This window comes from Falco cherrug, chromosome 6, assembly GCF_023634085.1.
Source record: "Falco cherrug isolate bFalChe1 chromosome 6, bFalChe1.pri, whole genome shotgun sequence".
NCBI classification, from domain to species: domain Eukaryota; kingdom Metazoa; phylum Chordata; class Aves; order Falconiformes; family Falconidae; genus Falco; species Falco cherrug.
The window spans coordinates 71,318,252-71,338,148 of NC_073702.1; the positions used below are offsets into that span (position 1 = coordinate 71,318,252).

At 42.3% G+C, this 19,897-nt stretch overlaps 1 protein-coding gene and 1 long non-coding RNA gene across 9 annotated transcripts in view; one reads left to right on the top strand and one right to left on the bottom strand.

Moving 5' to 3' along the window:
- The window catches only part of RP1L1 (RP1 like 1), a 45,357-nt gene extending 25,461 nt beyond the window's left edge, over positions 1-19,896 (top strand). For 4 of the 8 annotated variants that reach the window (XM_055714944.1, XM_055714942.1, XM_055714949.1 and 1 more), the window contains 2 exons: positions 10,439-10,604; positions 12,518-19,896. In XM_055714944.1, coding sequence (XP_055570919.1) covers positions 10,439-10,604; positions 12,518-19,374 — 7,023 coding nt within the window. In that variant the 3' untranslated portion in view covers positions 19,375-19,896. The remainder of the gene's footprint in view (positions 1-10,438; positions 10,605-12,517) is intronic. The other 4 variants (XM_055714946.1, XM_055714948.1, XM_055714947.1 and 1 more) reach the window with 4 other exon arrangements.
- LOC114017043 (uncharacterized) overlaps positions 19,761-19,897 on the bottom strand; it is a 49,032-nt gene continuing 48,895 nt past the window's right edge. Inside the window, exon 6 of the long non-coding RNA XR_008732997.1 lies at positions 19,761-19,862. This is a non-coding gene — a long non-coding RNA (uncharacterized LOC114017043). The remainder of the gene's footprint in view (positions 19,863-19,897) is intronic.

Below are 19,897 nucleotides of genomic sequence, written 5' to 3' on the forward strand. Positions count from 1 at the left end.
ATGTGGTCTATATGTAAACAATACGAGAAGAAAGGTGATAATTTCCCTCCTTGGGATATTTAATGTTCTGATTCCATGTTGACATACTCACTGTGACACTTGGTTTCGTGCTGTGTTCGGGTATGAATAATTGCAACCAATTTCAGCCCCTCATCTGGTGCGAACCGTTGTTATCAAGTGAGCTGTACCACTTTCCACCCACCATGTGTGTGACTCATAGTCTAAAAACAAACCACAGGTTTCAGGTTCAATATTCTCTGATTCCATGCCAAAACCACAATGACTCAAATGAGATTTACACAAGCTATCTGTAAACCTCAGCAAAACTTTCCATGAACCTGATCCATCAGAAGACTCATATCCAGGTGTGTTTTATGAACCTTTGAGATGCCCCGAAATCATTTGGCCCAGTGCCTTACAACATGTAGTTAAACGGACCCCGTGTCCTAGCCACTTTCTTATCTAACATATACCAAATCTAATACTTTCTTATCTAACATATACCAAATGCAAATGATTCCCTTAGCCTAAGGAGATTTTGTTCCTTCGATAATAATGTAGCAAAGTGTAATTACTTTCTAATTCTTTTGAATTTAATCCAGGGCAAAGACATTTCCAATCATATTATTGAGTATATGCAATAATATTTGTGAACATGACACTTCTATGTATTCATTTACCTAGTATACAGAGAGTAGCAGAATTCCACCCTCTCCTGGAAAAACTGTGAATTTTCTTTAAGTACATGTAGAAATCACTGTTTCTGCAAAGACTTTTTTCAGGAAAGGGTGTTTATTTCGTAAGGAAATCTGGTTTTCCAAATGCAGATTTTGGAGTCTTAACCAATAGTGGGACAGGAAAATAAGGCATGTTTTGCATTTTCATCCATTTGCTTCATCCTTTTGGGCCCTGAACAGAGAATTCAAAGGGTTCTGCTGCCACTCTTTGCAGGGTCTAGTTCTCTTTCAGCTTGCATCTTTTCTGAAATAACTTAAATTAACATCAGGAGAGCTACTTCTACTGTGTAGAAGTAAACAGCTTTCTAGCTTTCTCATTTGTACTACAGACTTTGCAAATTGGGAGGGAAACACTGGACTCAATAACGAGAAAATTATTCAATTAAACCAGTGTTTTCAGCTAAATATATTTCTCTTTTTGTCCTGAGCTTTTGGAGTGCATGTTCGGTATCCATAGTGTTCAACAAGCACAATGTGCAAATGTTTATGCTAAGAGACACCTGGGATAGTAAGACCATAGAACAATATGGATTTATGAGCTTGATTTAGGAGCAATAGTGTTTATATACTCAGTCCAAGCTCCTGCAACTAGTTGGAGTACATCTATGTTGTGCTTCCCTCTTTACCCCCCAACAACTTCCCGCTGGAGTAACCTTTCATCCATGATGTAGCTATTCCCCATTATAAAAAGAGTAATTTTTGAGAACTTCTGGTCACGGGGAAAAGCTTGAACACATGAGCTGTATCCTTCCCACTGACTCAATCACCACACAGATAATCACAAGAACCAAATGCTTAGCATTTTTCGAGACTTGTCAGTTTTTAAGCTAATCCTTGCCCTTGGAGAGGATAAGGGCAGGTGCTTGGGGTGGGGTGGATGTTAGTCTGACTCATGATTTTCAAATGCTCTTGTTGGATGGACCAGATTTGATGAACCCGGTGCCAAAGGAGCAGGTGGTAGACTGATTTCAGTGAGGTACCACAGCATGTCAGACGGTGTAAAACATCTGTAGCAAAAACTTTCTAAGAAATGCCTTCCTCTCTTCTGTGTTGAAATTTGTACTCTTAACAGTAATTTTCTGTTTCTCTGGCTGATTTGCAGCTGGAGCAGTCTCAGACCTCATTTTGAGCTGACAGGGTCACATCAAAAGGCCATCAAAAACTTCCATATGAAGTCAGTGCAATGTGGGGACCTCCTCAATTCAATCCAGCACTCAGTGGAAGTCCTCAGGAAGCATCCCATAGTCTTCACCAGGAACCAGCTCATCCTCCACAGAGGCAGTAACTGTGGCACCCCTCATACAATCCTAGCAGCCTGTCTTCCAAGCTGAACCAGGCTGTAAATCAGTTTTCTTCCGCTTTTTGTCCTCTTCACATATTTCTCAAAAATATTTCGGCTTTCTTCATGCCTTTCTTTTATTTTCAGTCTTCCCTCTTCTTTCCCCTTTTTCCATGCAGTGTTTCTCCTCTGCTGCTACTCCAAAGATTTCCAATGGCCACCAAACTTCTGATTGTAGTATTTCTCCTGGACTGCTGAAAGACATGTTAATCCAGAATATTTCCAGAGCCAAACTCAGAATATTTTCTTTACGCATGTGCAAAGTGTCACACACAGGGAAAAGGCGCCTGTGAATACTTCAGAAAGAGCTGCCAGCAGTGCAATAGCTGAACATGATCTTTGCCTGTGGTTGACTGAGAAAGCAGTGCATGATTCCTCTATCTTTCACATATTTTACTTGGCTGTTTGAGTGCTACATGGTCTGATTTCCAGATCACAACTCCCAAAGCTATCATTTTTCATGCAACTTTATGCAGTGGTCAAAACAGAAAACTAGACAGCTCATGTCTGAAAAGTTTGAGAAGATGCTGATTTTTTAAAAAAATGTTGGTATGACAAATTGTCTTACATTGCTGTATTTCAGCATCCAGAGCAACTGGCTGGCCCATATTCCCATGATATAAGCATAAAATAAAGGTAGCAGCATGTAATTTATGTTCAGCAAATTGACACACTGGTGCCTGTCCTTCCTGCATGTGGATTTTGGGACCTGATATTTGATTTTGTGTGTAAAAGACCATGTGAGCTTTGGTTCGCTGTGGAGATGGAAGAGATGCTGCGTATTCTTTTCTGGACAAATCATTTGGGTGCTACTGTTTGCAGAGGATTAGATCCATTTCTGTGTAATAGTTCTGCACTTCAACATTACCTCTTGTTCTGCATTCTTTCTGACGTGATGGGGAGAGCCTTTTGGCCCGTGCTGGTTTTAGAGAAAGTGAGGTCAAGCAAGGCACTTTCCTGTACCTTCCTCCTCCTTGTCTTCTACTAATTTGCTAATATATATGTGGGCATGGAGTGGCAACACCCCATGATTCACCTTCTGACCAACAGATTAACATCACTTTAAAGAACCACTCCCCAGAAGAACCACTGTCTAATTCCTCCAGCACAAAGTCTGGGGGAGGGAAGGGCAAATGTATTCTTTGCATGAATAAAATACAAAAGTTATTATTGTTAAATGGAAATACCCCAGCTCAGAGCCTGGATGCCCCTGGATTGAATGTAATACAAGTACAAAACAAAAGGGCTGTTCGCACTCCACAGAGTTGTAAGTCTGAACGACAAAAGGGAACAGATGAAAGCGCACAAGGAAATGAGGCAATAAGTCAGCATGATAGGCAATGAACTCAGCCCGTTAGCCTTTTCTTCAACGTGTCTGTTACAAGCTTTTCCTGTTTCTTTCTTGCATCTCTGCACTTCTTTGAAAGGTGGATTAGCTTACGGACTTGTGATCTCAACCGTGTCTTGCAGTATTTCCCCATTCTTTCTCTCTTTAACTCTATATGCCTTTGGTTGGCCATCAGCCAGCAGAGGGAAAACAAAAGGTTATCTCCGAACATTTTACTTTCATCAGAAACTGGTATCTATATTCAGCTTCTGAGGTGAATAAGGTTTACAAAGGTTCTTTCTTCTCGGGGAAAAGCCAGAGAGCATGTTCACAACAAGCAACAGAGTCCTTTTTTTGGAGATGTTATGTTTTTCTCTGTCTTCTGTTTAGGTATTGATGAGATTTTATTATTAATTGTGTTGCAGTAGCACCTAGAGGTCCTTGCTGAGATCACAGCCCCTTTGCGGTAGGTACTGTAGTCACATTCATGGAAACAATCCATCCTCCAACGGATAGCACCCAAACTGGAAAAAATATAACATAGTTCAGAAGAGAGGATGTCCTTTCATTTCCACCTCACACATTGTGGCCTTCCCAGTGGGGCTCAGAGTAACATCTATGAAACATTTTTATGGGAAAGAACATCCAGCTTTCTTGAACCAACCCATACATGACACACCCCACTGTGACAGGCAGTTCATGTGGTACAAGAGAATGAAGTATGCAAGTAAACAAACCTTTTACTGTTTTGAAAAATCCTAATTTTATTGTCAGGAGCACAAAGGCTTCAATGAAACCTAAAGACATAGCTGACATTTCCTTGGAAGAGTCTGTGCATATAAGTTTAACACACAGCAAATTGCAATTATTATTTTTTTTTCATGGCAGCACCTGATCTTTGACGTCACAGTCGTTTATGGGCCAGAAACTGATATAAACACAAATACTTCAACAGAGGCAAGTATTGGCAACAAGTTTTCTGCTTCCTCGTCCAGAACTTCACTCACAGCCTCCATAATCCTCCTGGTTCCTGATCCAGAGTCTGTAGAGCTCGGCAAGTTTTTCTCCATTGGTTACAGTGGGATTTGGATCAGGTTTTATAGTAAGATTGAGAAACATAATTTCATTCTCAGGGATTACACAACAAAACTTTAACAGGAGTCTATTTCAGCCCAACGAGTGCAAACTGCTAGACCTTGTTCCCTGTGAATTTTGCTTAGTGGATTTTTGCCTCTGAAGATCAAGTGCCTTACCTGTGAGCAACCCTTCTCACGAGTTCATATGACAGGGTAGTTACACTGAGGGAACTCAAAAGAGGGCTTGTACGAGGTCTGAGCGATCCAGTGGAACTCCTTCTGAACCCATCGAAGACCTTTATCATAAGGCGTTCATTTTCTTCCATTTTAGTCCTGATTGTTCACTTGTCATGGACTACAATACTCTTGAAGTTACTGTGTTTTGGGATTCAGCTTGCAAATGAAGACTCTTACTTTTTTAACTGTCTCTACATGATTATGCTAGATGTTTCCTGCTCAGGTTTCAGATGGCAGTCTGGTGGAAGACAGGTCTCCTCTTTGTCTTGTGTCCTGTCTGCTGTTCTCAAGCACATACTAGATACCTTAGAACATCTCCAGTTGCTCTAGGTATCTACATTTAGACAACTGCATTGAGACGATCGCCTTTCTCTCTAGTCAGTGAAAAAGGTAGGCATGTCCAATGGGAGATGTACCACCTCTGTCAGGTGCCTTTCCTGGGGTGGAATGATCTGTCCTCCAGAAATACTGATTGCTCTCCACCAATGTGCAAGAAGCCTAGACTGTAAAAATTTGCCTACAATCAAGTGTGATGAGTTAATGGAGAAACAATAGGGCAGGGCATTCCCTTCTCTATCACAACTCCTTCAGGCGATCACCAGATTTTACGTATTCACAATTAGTTGCCTTTGCTTTTTACGGCTAAATTGAACCGGGATGTAATGCTGTTTTCTTGTAATAGTACTAATCCTGGCACGAGTAGTCAAAATCTTGCTGTGGCATCCTGAGGGAACTGAGGAATCTGTTTACCAGAAGGATTTCCTTGCAGGCTACTGCGCAGAAGAGATAAATGGCATCTCCGAGCAAAAAAAGAAAATTTTAATGTCAGAAAAAATCTGTGCAGACCACCCAGTAGCCACCATTTTATATCACTGATGCATCTTCTGATTTGCCCTCCACACCTTAAAAGAAAGCACCAAATATCTGCTTTAAAATAAAACACATCCCACCCTGATGGCATTTATTTTTCTCCGCTGATTGTGACAGCTAAAGCACATAAGAACATCTACCTTCTACTCTTTTGGTTCCATCACACTTTTCCTCAGGCTGATGTCTATATGAAAATAACAACCAGCTCTCCTACAATAAATCACAGAATCACATTATTGCTGAGGTTGGGAGAGCCCTCTGGAGATCATTGTATTCAACCCCGCTTCTCAAAACACAGTCAACGAAAGCAGGTTATTCGGGTGTCCAGCTGGGTATTGAGTATCTCCAAGGATAGAGATCTGACAAATCTGAGCAACCTGTTCCAGGGTTTGGCCACACTCACAGTGGAAAAAAAAATTGTTTTCTTATGTTTAAATGGAATTTCTTGTATAAATAAATTAAAAAATGATCCAATAGAGTAAAGTTTAGACAGTCTCTAAAGTCCTGGGTTTTCACCAGCTGCAAGAAATTTAAAGGACCCTTCAAAATCATTCACTATTTACTGCACTGACAGTCCCCCTCTTCGGGAAAGACCTAAAAGTTTTGTCCCAGCCCGTTCTATTACTGATTTTACTTATATTGGGATTATGCCACATTTGATATTACACAGCTGAAGTAAATCATGTTGTATTCCTAAAACAGCAATTAACAGCAACAACTCATTGAAATAATATGGCCTTCAAGAAGGAGCACAGGCCTGGGACATTGGAGACTGATATTCAACACTGAGCTCAGATGATTCTTCCTGATAACTACTGAGTAGTCATGTTGGCTGGAGTTAATCTGCCTTAGTTTAGATGTCTACATCTCTCCTAATCATTCCAATGTGTTCTTACACCAAAGGAGAAAGGGGCATCTCCAAAGCATGATTTGTGTGTCTTAGAGTAGAAAGAATAGAAGAGATGTCCAATGCAGGGTACAGGAACTGCCTTTTCTACATGGACTATACAGCATTGGTTGAGTAGCTCAGTCCTACACACCTAAATTTTAAATGTCAAAAATCTGAGGAAAAATCTAGCTGTTATCTTCCTGTCCTTTGTTCTCAGCATTTGCAGAAGGATGCCTGTTCCTTGTTTTTCACAACTTAGATATCATCAACATCATCTAACGATAACATATACCTCTGTAGAAGTTCCTTACAAAAGCATTGCTTATAAAAGCCTAGTCCAAGAACAAATCACTTTAGGGTAGGATAACTTCTGAGAGTTAGACTAGAATTGTGCTTGAGGAGGCACATCTCAGCCTTGAACAGCAACCCATATGTTGGAATTCACACTGTCCTCTCTGCAAGATCATTCCTACCTCTTACCTATCCTGAACAGCAATTTAACATCAGTTTACTTTCTCATAAATTAATCAGATCAAATACTTAATCTCTTTCTCTGGGGCTCACGTGCTTCTGAATTATGAGTAGCTACTGTGTCTGCTTTTCACCACAGTGTTATTGCTGAGTCTTGCAATTTTATCTCTCAAGCCGCTTCACCAATTTTCTGTTTGATACCCTGCTTCCACCCCCAGCATGAAAATCAATGGCAGAAAGTGCATGGAAAATACAGTTTCACAAGCCACAGTAACTTTTTGGTCGTTGTTATGTCCAAGCAGAAAAGCAGGATCACTTCTCTTACAGCATAGCAAAAAAAGCTCATGGCTTTCATGGTTTTTCCCAGTTTTAAGCTGCGTGATGCAGACTTCAGAAAAGCTAGGGGAAATCCTGCCGCAGGTCGAAATGGGGCCGATGTTTCACTCATCACATTCAGGAGCAACAGAAGACACTTGCACACCTGCAGGCTCAGGATCTGATCCCTTCATATTTGAAATATTTTTTAAATATACCTTAAAAAGAAGCAAGTCTGAGAACCTATGCAAAGGATGTCACCCTGGGACACTGTGAGTGAGCTGCAGGTTGCTAAACACCTAAAGGGGCCATGCTGTTCAGAGATAATTTAGCCCCAGTAAAAGTTGTCATATTGATTGTGCTGAATACAGATGTCCTTTTTATAGTCCAGGCACTGATGCGTTATTGAGAGGATGGGATTCGTGCAGCAGTGTGGGAAAGCTCTGTGCTGGGCAAACAGAGATGACTTGTTATCCCAACTCTACTGCCCTGACAGAAAGGATGTTGCAATAAACTAAATCAATGTGAGAAAAATGATGTATTTAACCCTTAGGAAACGTCCAGCTGTACTTACGACTACCAAAATGTTTTTAACAATGAGACACTACAAAGTGCTGATTTTAGATTAATTTCTACAATTATTAATTCAAAGAGATTAAGCTGGCAAGATATTAGGAAGAAAAGTTATGTTATAGGTATAAAACACTGCTAAAGAGCTGATGATGCAAGAGATACTACGTGACAGACTCTTTAAGTCCCACAAGACAAGTATATTCCATTTGAAAGGACTTGGTTTGTGCAGTGTATGCAAACGCAATAATTCGGCTGGCTCAGCTCCACTGATTCCTCAAGCTGTTTCATTGGCACCATCTATTTTCTGCACATTCAACGCAGCGGTGATGAATGTGATTGAAGTATCTATCAGATACTATCTACAGAGATACAGTATGGTGTGAGGTAACACCCTGGGCAAAAAACAGCTTTCACTGAAAAAATGCCCTTTACAAATACAAACAGTTCCTGAACTTGGCGGGGGTTTAAAGACAAATTGTTATATGTTAGGGTAGGAAGAGATTTCATGTCTAATTTTCTTTCTTCTCCCCCTCTAGTTCCTTTTATCTTTCTCCAGTTTTGCCCTCACTTTTTTTCTACTTGTATGAGGACAGGGCAAAAGATCTCACAAAAGAAATAAAAAGCAAAAGAAAAAAAGAACAGGAAAGTAAAGAAGGAAAAGAGCTATATAGGTGGCAAGAGCCTACTCAAAGTATTTATTTTATTAAATTATAAGCTTTCTAAAAACTTTTGAAATGAGCTAGAAAGATGTTTCCTTCAGAAATACATGGACCAGAAGTGGATTTATTGACAAATGGCAAGGAGTAGACGCAGACAAACTGAGATCTGAGGGTTAATTACTGTTTCACGGTACTCTTCACACAGACTCGGCAGTTTCGTTGCCTTACCTACAGTGATGATCAATGTAACCTTTAGAGAGCAGAGCCTATCTTACTGCGGGCTTTTATAGCAACAAACTCAACGGGACTCGGCTCGCAAGTGTTGTTATGGTGCAAACACAATGAAAACTAAGGGGAAGATGAAGAGGTTTTTGTGTATTCCCGCTAAAAAGTTGATGCTATACACGTAAGACCAATCACTAGATGTGTTTTACTGGATCTGGACTGTGATTCTGCCTCTGTCCTTTCACTCTCCACACATTTACCCTCCTCTTACTTGCCGAAGATCCAGCAGTATTATCTTGCTACCTCTCAAAGCCCTAGTAGTACTAACTAATCTCAGAGAACCCCAGAGGCTTTTCACAAACAACAAGCCTGGGCTCTGAAGGGGGCCTGATTCGTCATCCCTTGGCTGCAGGGATATTTAGAGCGCCAGACCCTTTCCTCACACGCTGTTATGCCAGGCACATGTGACAACTGCAGAACTGTCATCGCAGCTTCTCTGAGATTTGTTCTCTTCCATACTAGGTTGCTGGTTAAAGGGCTGATGATTAAATGACACGGTGAGGTCAGGGTGCATCTTACAGGCAAGATCATGCTCAGCCCAGCACGGGTGCGAGCTAACATCTTGGTAGCGTACTGTGTGGTCGTCTGGTCCATTATCGCTGTGAGCTCCCATATGCTGTAGAGATGTTCTCTGATGTAGCAGGCTGAGGAGGAAGGGACATCCTAGCTGGGTTGTGGAGACCCCCTGATAGCATAAAGCTGCCAGATGTTGGCCACTGGACAGAAAGAGAGCCTTGTCATCCTTTTCGGAAGCCATCAGGTATTTTACCTGGGAGATTTACTTCAGTCTTTCAAATAAGAGATTGCAGAAACATGGTGGGAGAGGGGGTCAAGGCTTTGCCTAGCAAGTGCTCATCACAAGACTGATTCCTGCTCCTTTAGATCCTAGGTAGACGTTGCATTGGGGTAAAAGTGACTTTTTGCCACATTTAGCCCTGCTCTCTGTTACTAGCTGCAGCTGACATGAAGGCCTTGGTGTGTAATCCGGAAACAAGTCATGCGGTGAAGGCGAAGAGGCAATGTATAAGCCTAGGCACTCACGGAGGAATGGAGATTCCTTCACAGGCACTTCCCACACTGAGAGACCATGTCCCACAATGTCCAGTACTGAGGCAATACTTGGGGTAATATCTGAGACAGCATTTGAGGCAATACTAGAGGAAGTCACAGCTCTTATCCTCTCCTGAGCAGAGGAAGGAAGAGAATCGATGGCCAATCTGGAATGTAGCATTCACCAGCTAATTATTGCTGTTCCACACAGGAACTAGGAGAATTAAAGAGTATAATTCTCTGTAGGGGAAACCAAAACCCCTCCAGTTCCACCTCTTTCCTCACTACCACATTGATTATGCTTAAATCTTTCCCAGGAGATGTAAAACCTTGCAATAAATGACATCTCCCTTAGGTAATCTCCCCCACCCCTTCCTTATCTTCAGAGATCTGATTAAAGCACAGCAGAGCTTCTCTACCAACAGAAGAATATTGCAACAGAGCCTGCCAACAGACTCTGGTGGACCCTGAAGTTCTCCAGAACCATGTTGATTTTATTTTAGGTGACAAGTGAATTTCAGTGGATTCTGGGCCTGGATTCAGTGGATTCTGGAAGAATCTAGCTTTGCTTTATTGGCTTATGGTGATCCACTTGCTCTTCTCTTTCTAGATCGACAGCATGCAGGCTCTGCTTCACTGCCCCAGCGTGCTGGTGTGTGTCGGTCGGGAGCCATTTAAACCTGTATCGATGGAGAATTTGCGGAAACACTCAGTGGAGAAGCTGCCCAACCTGGCTCCCCGTTCCAACGGCAACAATGTCAATGAAAACAATGAAAGTAAGAAAAACTCTGGGGCGTATTGCACAGTCATCTCTAGAACTGTGTCCCACAACATGGAGATTGCAGGCACCTATTGTACTGCCCCAATGTGCAGATTTCACGTGGAAAATGTACTTCCTTCTCTCTGCCTCCCAGCCCTTTCCATCCTCCCCTTCTTTTTCTCTGGTTTCCTTCTAGGATTTCCTCCCTACACCCTCCAGTCTTTCTTCTACATGCTCCCTGTGTCTGGCTGACTTCCCTTCCTCGTTCATATCTCTGTGTCTCCTTTTCCTTCCAGAACTCCCTCCTTTCCTGTGTGTGCCTCTGAGACTCCCCAAACCCTTGAGATTTCCCACGAATCCTCTACCCCCTTGTCTGTCTGTCTGATACTGCCTGTGTTTCTGCTTTTGCCTGCATCAGGACTGGAGGATGCCCTGGTTTTGTCGGCAGGAGACTGTTTCTCCTGCAGATTCCAACTGTGGTGTAACCCTTTGGGAAAAAAGTATGTTTTTATGGAAAAGTTATGTTCAGGAAGGAGTATGTTATGGGTTACTTAGGGTGATATTTCTTAGGCACTTCATCATGAGTTATCTAAGGCCACAGGTTATTAAGCCACCCACCCTCAGTGGCCTATGAAAAGAAACTTCCCATTTCCAAAGGGCAATTAATCTCACCTATATTAGGGATTTTTTTTTAGGATGAGATGAAATGAAATGTGTTCTGCAGGTGCACCTGTTTCTCTCCATTGTCAATACCACGAGCCGGAAAACATTCATTCATATGCTGACAACTGGTTGTAGAAACTTAAGGACAGAGGCATCCCGCACTCACTGGCCAAGACATAAAAAATTGTAGGGAGCAGCAGGAATAAACTGAAACTTTGTCCATCAAAAGACTGAGCAGATAGTTCAGTTCAAATGCATAAAGATGGTTAGATAACAGCTATTTCATGTGTTATTGGTCTTGGTTGGTATGCTCCCTGTTCAACATTTCCTTCCTAAAATGCTCTCCATTCAGCTGCACATTCGTATGCCACAGAGGCATGTGATGGTCCAGATACATAAAAGTAAAATTTGAACAAACATATATTAGAAACAAGACATGCATATCTTGCAAGACGGTGTGATAGCAATGTACTCTGCTCAAAATGAAAGGTCTAGGACCTCAGTAAATCTATGCAGAACACTGCACTGGACCTTAGAGATGTGCTTTGGTTACAATTCTTAAAATTCCCTTACTATCACTGACGACTTCTATAACTGCTACTATTTCTCTTTGTAACTATCACCAGTTCACAATTTCTTTTCCACTTGTTCTTTATGTTTTAATAAACACTATAATTATTCACAGTGGCACATCCCTGCAGGGACTTCATGCTGCTCTGGTCTACGTGGCCACACCTGTTTCCTGGCGTGTGAGAGAAGTGAATGATGCACGATAAATGTGTGACACTTGACCTTTAGCTAAGGAAGAGGGTCACTTCTCCATGTATTTTTCCCCAACTGAATAAAAAGGATGAAAACTTGCACAGTTGAATTAAAGGTTATTTGCAACACAATAAAATACAGAAACTCTTGGGAATAAATTGGTCTGTGTGTATATATATATATATATATATGTATATATTTCTTCTTTCTGGTATGCACTTAACACAACAAAAAAGTGTTTGTGTTTTGATTTAGATAAAAAAATAATAAAGGTAATGTATAGAAGATTTAAATACCTATTATTCATTCAAAACGTAACATATATTATTAAAACGTCATCATGTAGTCAAATTTTGAAATTATGTAAACTGGGATAGGCTTAGCTTTAATGGAATAATATCAGTATTCACTAGTTTGAGGGTTTGATCTATATATTTTGTGACATCTTCATATGAGTTAACATGTTTCTCCATCTTTCTTTTCTTCACTTACTTCAAACACCAGTGAACTTTGGACTGGAAGCCAAAAAAAGTGTTATCCATCCACGGTCAGCATCAAGCAATAGGTCAATGAGATTTTCTTTATCATCAGAAAAGTCGTATCCTAATGGTCTTGCTGCCTCACCAGATAATGGTGCACCTTTCTCAAACGGTTGCTCACATTCAAAACCTGGAGACCTGGTCCATTCCTTGGTCAACGATGACATAGAAAAACGGGTGCATGTGAACAAGGATGGAAGCTTGTCCGTTGAGATGAAAGTCCGTTTCCGCTTGCTAAATGATGAGACTTTGCAGTGGTCCACTCAGATCAGAAAGTCCAATCTGATGAACCAGATGCCTTGCCAAGAGTCAGGCGTAGAGGAGGACAGTGGAGTAGACCCCATACAGAAAATGAACCCAGAAGCCAGCTCAGAGGCAGATGAATCATTATATCCCTGTGATATTGATTCTTACATGTCAAAACTTGAGGAATCAGAATGTGATGAGGCTCATTGTCACAGCTGTGGAAAGAAACACCAGGACTATGACATTTGGAAAAACCCCATGCACACATCCCAGAGGGAAGAGCCCAGAGTACAAAGCACCTGGCACACACGGTCATCATGCTCCAGCACATCTTCCCGGAGGAGAGTAGTCCACAGAAAAATGGCATCCATGGATAGCCTCCACACCACGTCCAGTGAGGAATTCTCTGAGCACATTGTGCAAGAGTCCTCATCCTACTCAGAGACTATAGAGAACAGAGTGGCATACCGATCCATTAAAAAGTGTATGTGTCGAAGTGATCTGTCTACAGGTGCTTCCAATGGAGAGGACCAACAAGAATACACTCGGACAAGCACGGGCAATAGTCAGAGACCTTCATCCTTGGGTTTAATGTCACATTCAAGCTGTGAAAACAACCTGGATACTCAAGACGCCCCTGAAGACCATGAGGCCAGCAAAAAAAATTTACAAAATGAAGATGAAAGTTGTTCTGAAGTTTCCTCTGTGAAATGTCTAAAGGATGATATGGAAGAGGTTGAAAGCAGCAGAGTTGCGAGTGTCATGTCAGGATCTTCTCTGCAGTCCAGACAGAGCAAGAAGAATGTATGTGAGGAAACAAGTAGTGTGGGTAGGAGCATGTCCTCCTCAAGCCTTCAGAACACAAATCAAGAAAATAACACTAAGTGCTCTACTCCTGCCAGCAGTGTGCACAGCAAGTCTAGCAACTGTGCTACGCCAAGAGCAAAGAGCGAACAGGGTGACCACTCTGATGACAATGTAGTCTCCTCCTTCTCCAGTGAGTCCTGCCCTAAGAAAGAGGATGAAGACGCTGAAGCAGAACAAGGAGAAAATGAAATCAATGATGTCAGCTCAGTGTCAGCAAAAACAAAGCCCAGCCAATCAGTTAGAGATGAAAGCAGTGACAGTGAACGATGCTCTACGCAAGGAACCTCCCATTCCAGAGCTAGTGACAGGCACAGCAAGAGAAGTGACAGCAATGAGATCGTTCTGTGCAATGCCTCTTGCTCTTCCAAAGGATCCAAAAAGAGCAAACACAGCTATATTAATGTGGATGCACAGTCTGAAATGTCTGTGTCATCACTTGAATCCACTTGGAATAAAAAGAAGAATTCCCTACATGCAGATGATGCGAGATCATGCAGCAGGGCATCTAATTACTCCAAAAGCTCATGTGAAATCAAGAAAAAATCTGTCGGAGACGCCATGTCTCATAGGTCAGGTTCTCTTCACTCCAACATTTCATTTACTAGTGAAGCAGAGGTAATTGCAGGTTTTACTGAGGAGAAAAGCTTGAAAAGTACAACCAATGCCTACAGTGAATCCTCAAAAGGCTCAAAGAAGAGAAGCCATAGAGAAGAAAATAGCAAGACACCTTCCCTCTGCTCGAGCGTTTCAAGCCCTAATGAAAAAGCTGGAGAGGGTCGTTCCAAGATTAATTCAGAGGCCACTTCAAGACAGGGAAGTATGAGTGAGAGTGTTTGTTCAAAAAGTGTCCACTCAACTGGGACTGGCATTAGGAATGGAAATCCTGCAAGTGTCTTTTCAAGAGCCTCTTCTAAGTCAGAAGTAAAAGGTAAATGTTCATTGACACAGACATCCCAGGAAAGTAACGATAGGTATTCACAGTCAAACGTATCTCAATCTTCAAAAGCAAGGCCAAGAAAAACTACAAATCTTCATGTGAAGATGTCAAACTCCAGCCGAGCGTCATTGTCTGAGAATTTGTCGGTATGTAGTATGCATTGCCCTGTCCCACCAAAAGGGAAACCGAACAGCAACAAAATACGTTCAAACATGTTGAAGAATTCCTCCATTAGCAGCATAGGTACTGAGTCAGTGCTGACCACAGGAAAAGAGCAGAAAGAAATTGTAGATTCCTCCAAAGCCACTTCCTATGGGTCTAAATCAGCTGCGACTGAAATAAATGATCAGGAGAATAAAGAGATTGATGATTCTTGCAACAGAAAAGTTGAGGAAGAGTTAGAAGACACAGGCGTGCAGGAGGAAGGGAGCGATTTAATGCCATCTGCTCTACCAAATACATCTCCAGAAGAAGTTGTGCAAGAATGGCTAAGTAAAATCCCGTCAGAAACATTGCTTATGAAATATGAAATGGAGGACGGTGCAGAAGAGGAATGTAATGAGGCAACCACCGAGGTATCGAACAGTATAAATACAGAGGAAATCTCAGAGAATGAAAAAGCTGAGAAAAAGAATGTGGAGGAGGCTGAAAATGAGGCAAAGGGTGAAGAGGGACAAGAGACAGAAGAAGGCACTGCTATTAATGAAGAGGCTGAAGTATGCGTGAATCAGGAAGAAAGCCCTGAGGCTTTGTCCGAAGCTGCCAAAGCTGACCAGGCAGAATGCAGCCAGTCAGTTACATCCAGCCAAAATAACAACAGAAGAGACCTTCCAACCTCTGTCAAGACTTCTGTCCAGATCATGAAGGCCTTGCTCAGTTCAAAACATGAAACAAAATTTGACCGATCACACAGTTTGCCTGAAGTGTCCCCCACTATGGGAAGAAAACTGAGTAACTCTGCCAACATTTTGATTACTTGTCTTGCCAGTCTCCAGCTCCTTGATGAAAATTCAGAAGATCCATCAGATACATCAAAATATTTGAATAAGTCGAGGTATATGGAGCTGCTAAATATTTTTCAGGCCCTGTGGTTTGGATGCACAGCTGAAAAAAGTGGTCCAAGTTCAGGTCAAGAGGCAAGTGAGCAGGCAAAAACAGCCTCTGGGTTTAAATCCCCCAAATCTGTAGATTATGACTTCACCCCCCTGTCCTCCTCTGGGGTCGATGTTAGCAGTGGTTCTGGTGGCTCAGTAGAAGACAGTACCGCTGGTGCCAAGGACTGTGCCTTAATGGCACAGAAAACTGCTGGATTCAAATCAGTTGAACCAGTGGAAAATGTAGAGACTGGCACGGAACTGACTGAGGCTGAGGGGCAAAGTAAGGAGGAAGAGCTGTCATCCCGACCTTCCACAGCCTGTTCAAAATCAAAAGGTGAGGAAAAAGCACAGTCTACTAGAGGGAGCTCTGTAATTCAGGAGGCAGAAGAGAATAAGGAAGATCAGTGCAGTAACTGTGAAAATGGTCAGGAGGAAGGGGGAGAAGGTGGAAACCAAGAAAACAGCAAATTAACTGAAAGTGGAGAACAAGAAGCTGAAGCTGTGAATGATGAACTTCCAAAAGAAAATCTTGAAGAGGAAGCTGATCAGCTAGCCACTACGGATGATGCAAATGTCAATGATGCTGATTGTGGGACAGAGCTGAAAGCAGCTGTAGAAGAACAGCTTGGAGAAGAGTCTCCAAATGACCCAGAGTCCAAAGTCGATATGACCACCAGTATGGACACAACCCTTGTCCAGCAGAAGTCAGCGGATCCAGACCCAGTTTGGGTCCTGAGACTGCTTAAAAAAATTGAGAAGGAATTCATGGCTCACTATGTCAGTGCCATGAATGAATTCAAAGTCAGGTGGAACCTGCAGAACAATCAGCAGACAGATAAAATGATACTAGAGCTGAAGGAGGAAGTGAGTAAAAGGATACAAAGAAGCATAGAGAAAGAGCTGAGGAAGATCAAAACCAGAGCAGGAAAGAATATGCCAAGACCTCCAGATGAACCACTCAAGCATGAGTCAACACTCCAAATTGAGCAGAGGAGACGGCGATTGCAAACTATACATAAAATGTCACTCTTCAGTGAGAAGAATGGAACCCAGACTAGAACCCAGAGGCTAGAGAGCACATCAGACTTACCATTTGACGTAGATGAAGATATAGCATTTGATGCAGCATTTGAGGCCAGTACTAGTACACAAAGTAGTGAGGAGGAATACTGCCCATGTGACTCTTGCTTGAGGAAAAAAATGGCTTCCAAGCCAATAAGAAACCCAGTGGTGGCCACCAATGCCCCAATCATGAAAGCATTTGATTTACAGCAAATCCTGAGGTTGAAGAAAAACGACAATGAGGAAGCCTGTGTCTCAGAAGCAGCCCAGGATACCAAAACAATTCCCAGCAGTTCTATGGAGGAAGCAGCAGAAAATGGCAACCCAAAAGAGGAGAATGATGCGGGTGAGCTCCAGCCAAATGAAATGGAGGTGGAGAGCAATGAGGAAAAGGAGGCAGAATTAAATGATGTAGGCAGCTCAGCGTTGAACGGAGATGGAGAAGGACCTGAAACAGCAGAGAGTCAAAACTGTGAGATGGAGGATGAAGAAACCAAAGAAGAGGAAAATGAAGAGGCAGAAGAAGTGGGGGAAGAAACAAAAGAGAGAGAAGAAGAGGAAGATGAAGCAAAAGAGGAGGAGGAAGAGAAAGAGGAAGAAGAAATAACGAAGGCAGAAGAAGAGGAAACAAAAGAGGAGGAGGGAGAAACAAAAGAGAAAGAAGATGAGGAACTAAAAGAGGAAGCAGCAGAGGAAGTGGAAATAAAAGAGGAGGAAGAGAAGCAGGAGGAAGGGAAGGAGGCGGAAGAGGAAGAAACAAAAGAGGAGGAAGAGGAAGTGAAGCAGGAAGAGGAAGAGGAAGTAAAGGTGGAAGAGGAAGAAACAAAAGAGGAAGAGGAAGGGGAAGTGGAAGAGGAAGAGGAAGTGAAAGAGGAAGATGAAGAAACAAAAGAGGAGGAAGAGGGAGTGAAGGAGGAAGAGGAAGAAACAAAAGAAGAAGAGGAAGAGGAAGAGGAAGTAAAGGTGGAAGAGGAAGAAACAAAAGAGGAAGAGGAAGGAGAAGGGGAAGGGGAAGGGGAAGAGGAAGAAACAAAAGAGGAGGAAGAGGAAGTGAAGGAGGAAGAGGAAGAAACAAAAGGGGAGGAGGAAGAGGAAGTGAAGGAGGAAGAAACAAAAGAGGAGGATGAGGAAGTGAAGGAGAAAGAGGAAGAAAAAAAAGAGGAGCAAGAGGAAGTGGAGGAGGATGAGGTGGAAACAAAAGAGGAGGAGAAAGAGGAAGTGAAGGAGAATGAGGAAGAAACAAAAGAGGAGGAGGAAGAGGAAGTGGAGGAGGATGAGGAAGAAAAAAAAGATGAGGGAGAGGAAGTGAAGGAGGATGAGGAAGAAAAAAAAGATGAGGGAGAGGAAGTGGATGAGGATGAGGAAGAAACAAAAGAGGAGGAGGAAGAGGAAGTGAAGGAGGATGAGGAAGAAAAAAAAGAGGAGGAAGAGGAAGTGGAGAAGGATGAGGAAGAAACAAATGAGGAGGAGGAAGAGGAAGTGAAGGAGGATGAGGAAGAAAAAAAAGAGGAGGAAGAGGAAGTGGAGAAGGATGAGGAAGAAACAAAAGAGGAGGAGGAGGGAGTGAAAGAGGAGGATGAAGGAAAAAAAGAAGATGAAGACGTTAAGGATGAGGAAGAAACAAAAGAGGAGGAGAAGGTGCAAGAAGAGGAAGATGTAACAAAGGAGGATGAAGAAGCAAAAGAAGATGAGGAAGAAACAAAACCAGAGGAGCAGGAAGTGGAAGAAGAGGAAGAAAACCCAAAAGAGGAGGAGGAAGAAGCAAAAGAGGAAGAAGAAATAAATAAAGAGGAGAAGGAAGCAAATGGGGAAGAGGAAGATAAAGAAGACACTCAAAATGAAGAGCAGGAAGCTGAGGAGAAGTCCAAAGCTGAAGATGAAGCTGACAATGAAGCTGAAGAAGCAGAGGAGCCAGAGGATGAAGACATTGGAGCTGATGATGTGGAAGAGATGGACAAATGCAGAGGAGATGCTGGCTCTGGAACTGACAATAATCCTGAAGATGTTGCAGAAGGCAATGAAGAAGCTGAGCAGGATGAAGCTGAGGCAGTGGAAGACACAAATCCAGAGTCAGAAGGTGAGTCATGTTCAGCTGAGGAAAACAACAGTGAAGGAGATGACAAATATGATGAGAATGATGAGAAACCTACCAGTGATAACCCTGACAAAGCACATGAAAAACATGAAGACAAAGGCAACAACAAGGTTTCTGAGAGTGCCTCAAAGATCAAAGGCAAAAAAACCAACAAAAGACTAGAGACTCTGAACAAAACAGCAGCCTATTCTTGTTATTCTTCTGTAAGAAGCTTCTCACACAAATCCCAGAAGGGGTCTGAAGATGAAGAGGAATGCAAAGATGACACTGACTTTGTGAACAACCATCCCAATGGAGAGGCTCAAACTGATGAGAGCAGCAAACCCTCACAGATGTATCCTGACAGTGAGGAAGAAGAAGAGGACAAAGCATCTTCATGCACTGATCCTTTGGGAGATGAGGACCCAGCAGATGCCGAAGGTATAGGTGCAAAGGAGGTTGAACACACTGATGAAGTTCAGGCTTCTAAAAAGAAAGAAGACTCTGATCATATTGACCAGGATGACCTGGACTTCTAGAACTGCTTATCAAAACCAGTATTTTTCTTTCATGCTTTCTTTCTTTTTTAAAGGTACACTTTCATTGCATATTACAGTATCTCCAGTGAGTTAAGCCATTATAACTGGCTTTTGTTCTTGAGTTAAATGTGGTAAATTTGCTCTTGAATCCTGTGAGTAACATTGCAATTACCTGCCCTCATTTCTAGAGGGCTAGTAAATTAATTAAGTTGTAGTTGTTTCAATAGGAAAGTGGTTTGGGGAAAGAGAAGGCTGTTTTGTTTGTGATAACTTCTTGTTCCCACTCTTTAAACCATGCTGTTTGCTGCTTGAGTAGTCTGTGGCTCTGCTGGGCATCATCTCTGAGTGACTTCAGGATGCCTTTCACCGGTTGCATGCCATTTTCCTGGAAAGATTGCCAATGCACAGAAATGCGACAAAATCTGGATTCATTGCCAAAGTCTGGTCAGAGCCCACAGAGACGTACATTCATTTCCCCCCTACCCTGCCTTACCCTACCCTACCCTACCCTATCCTACCCTAC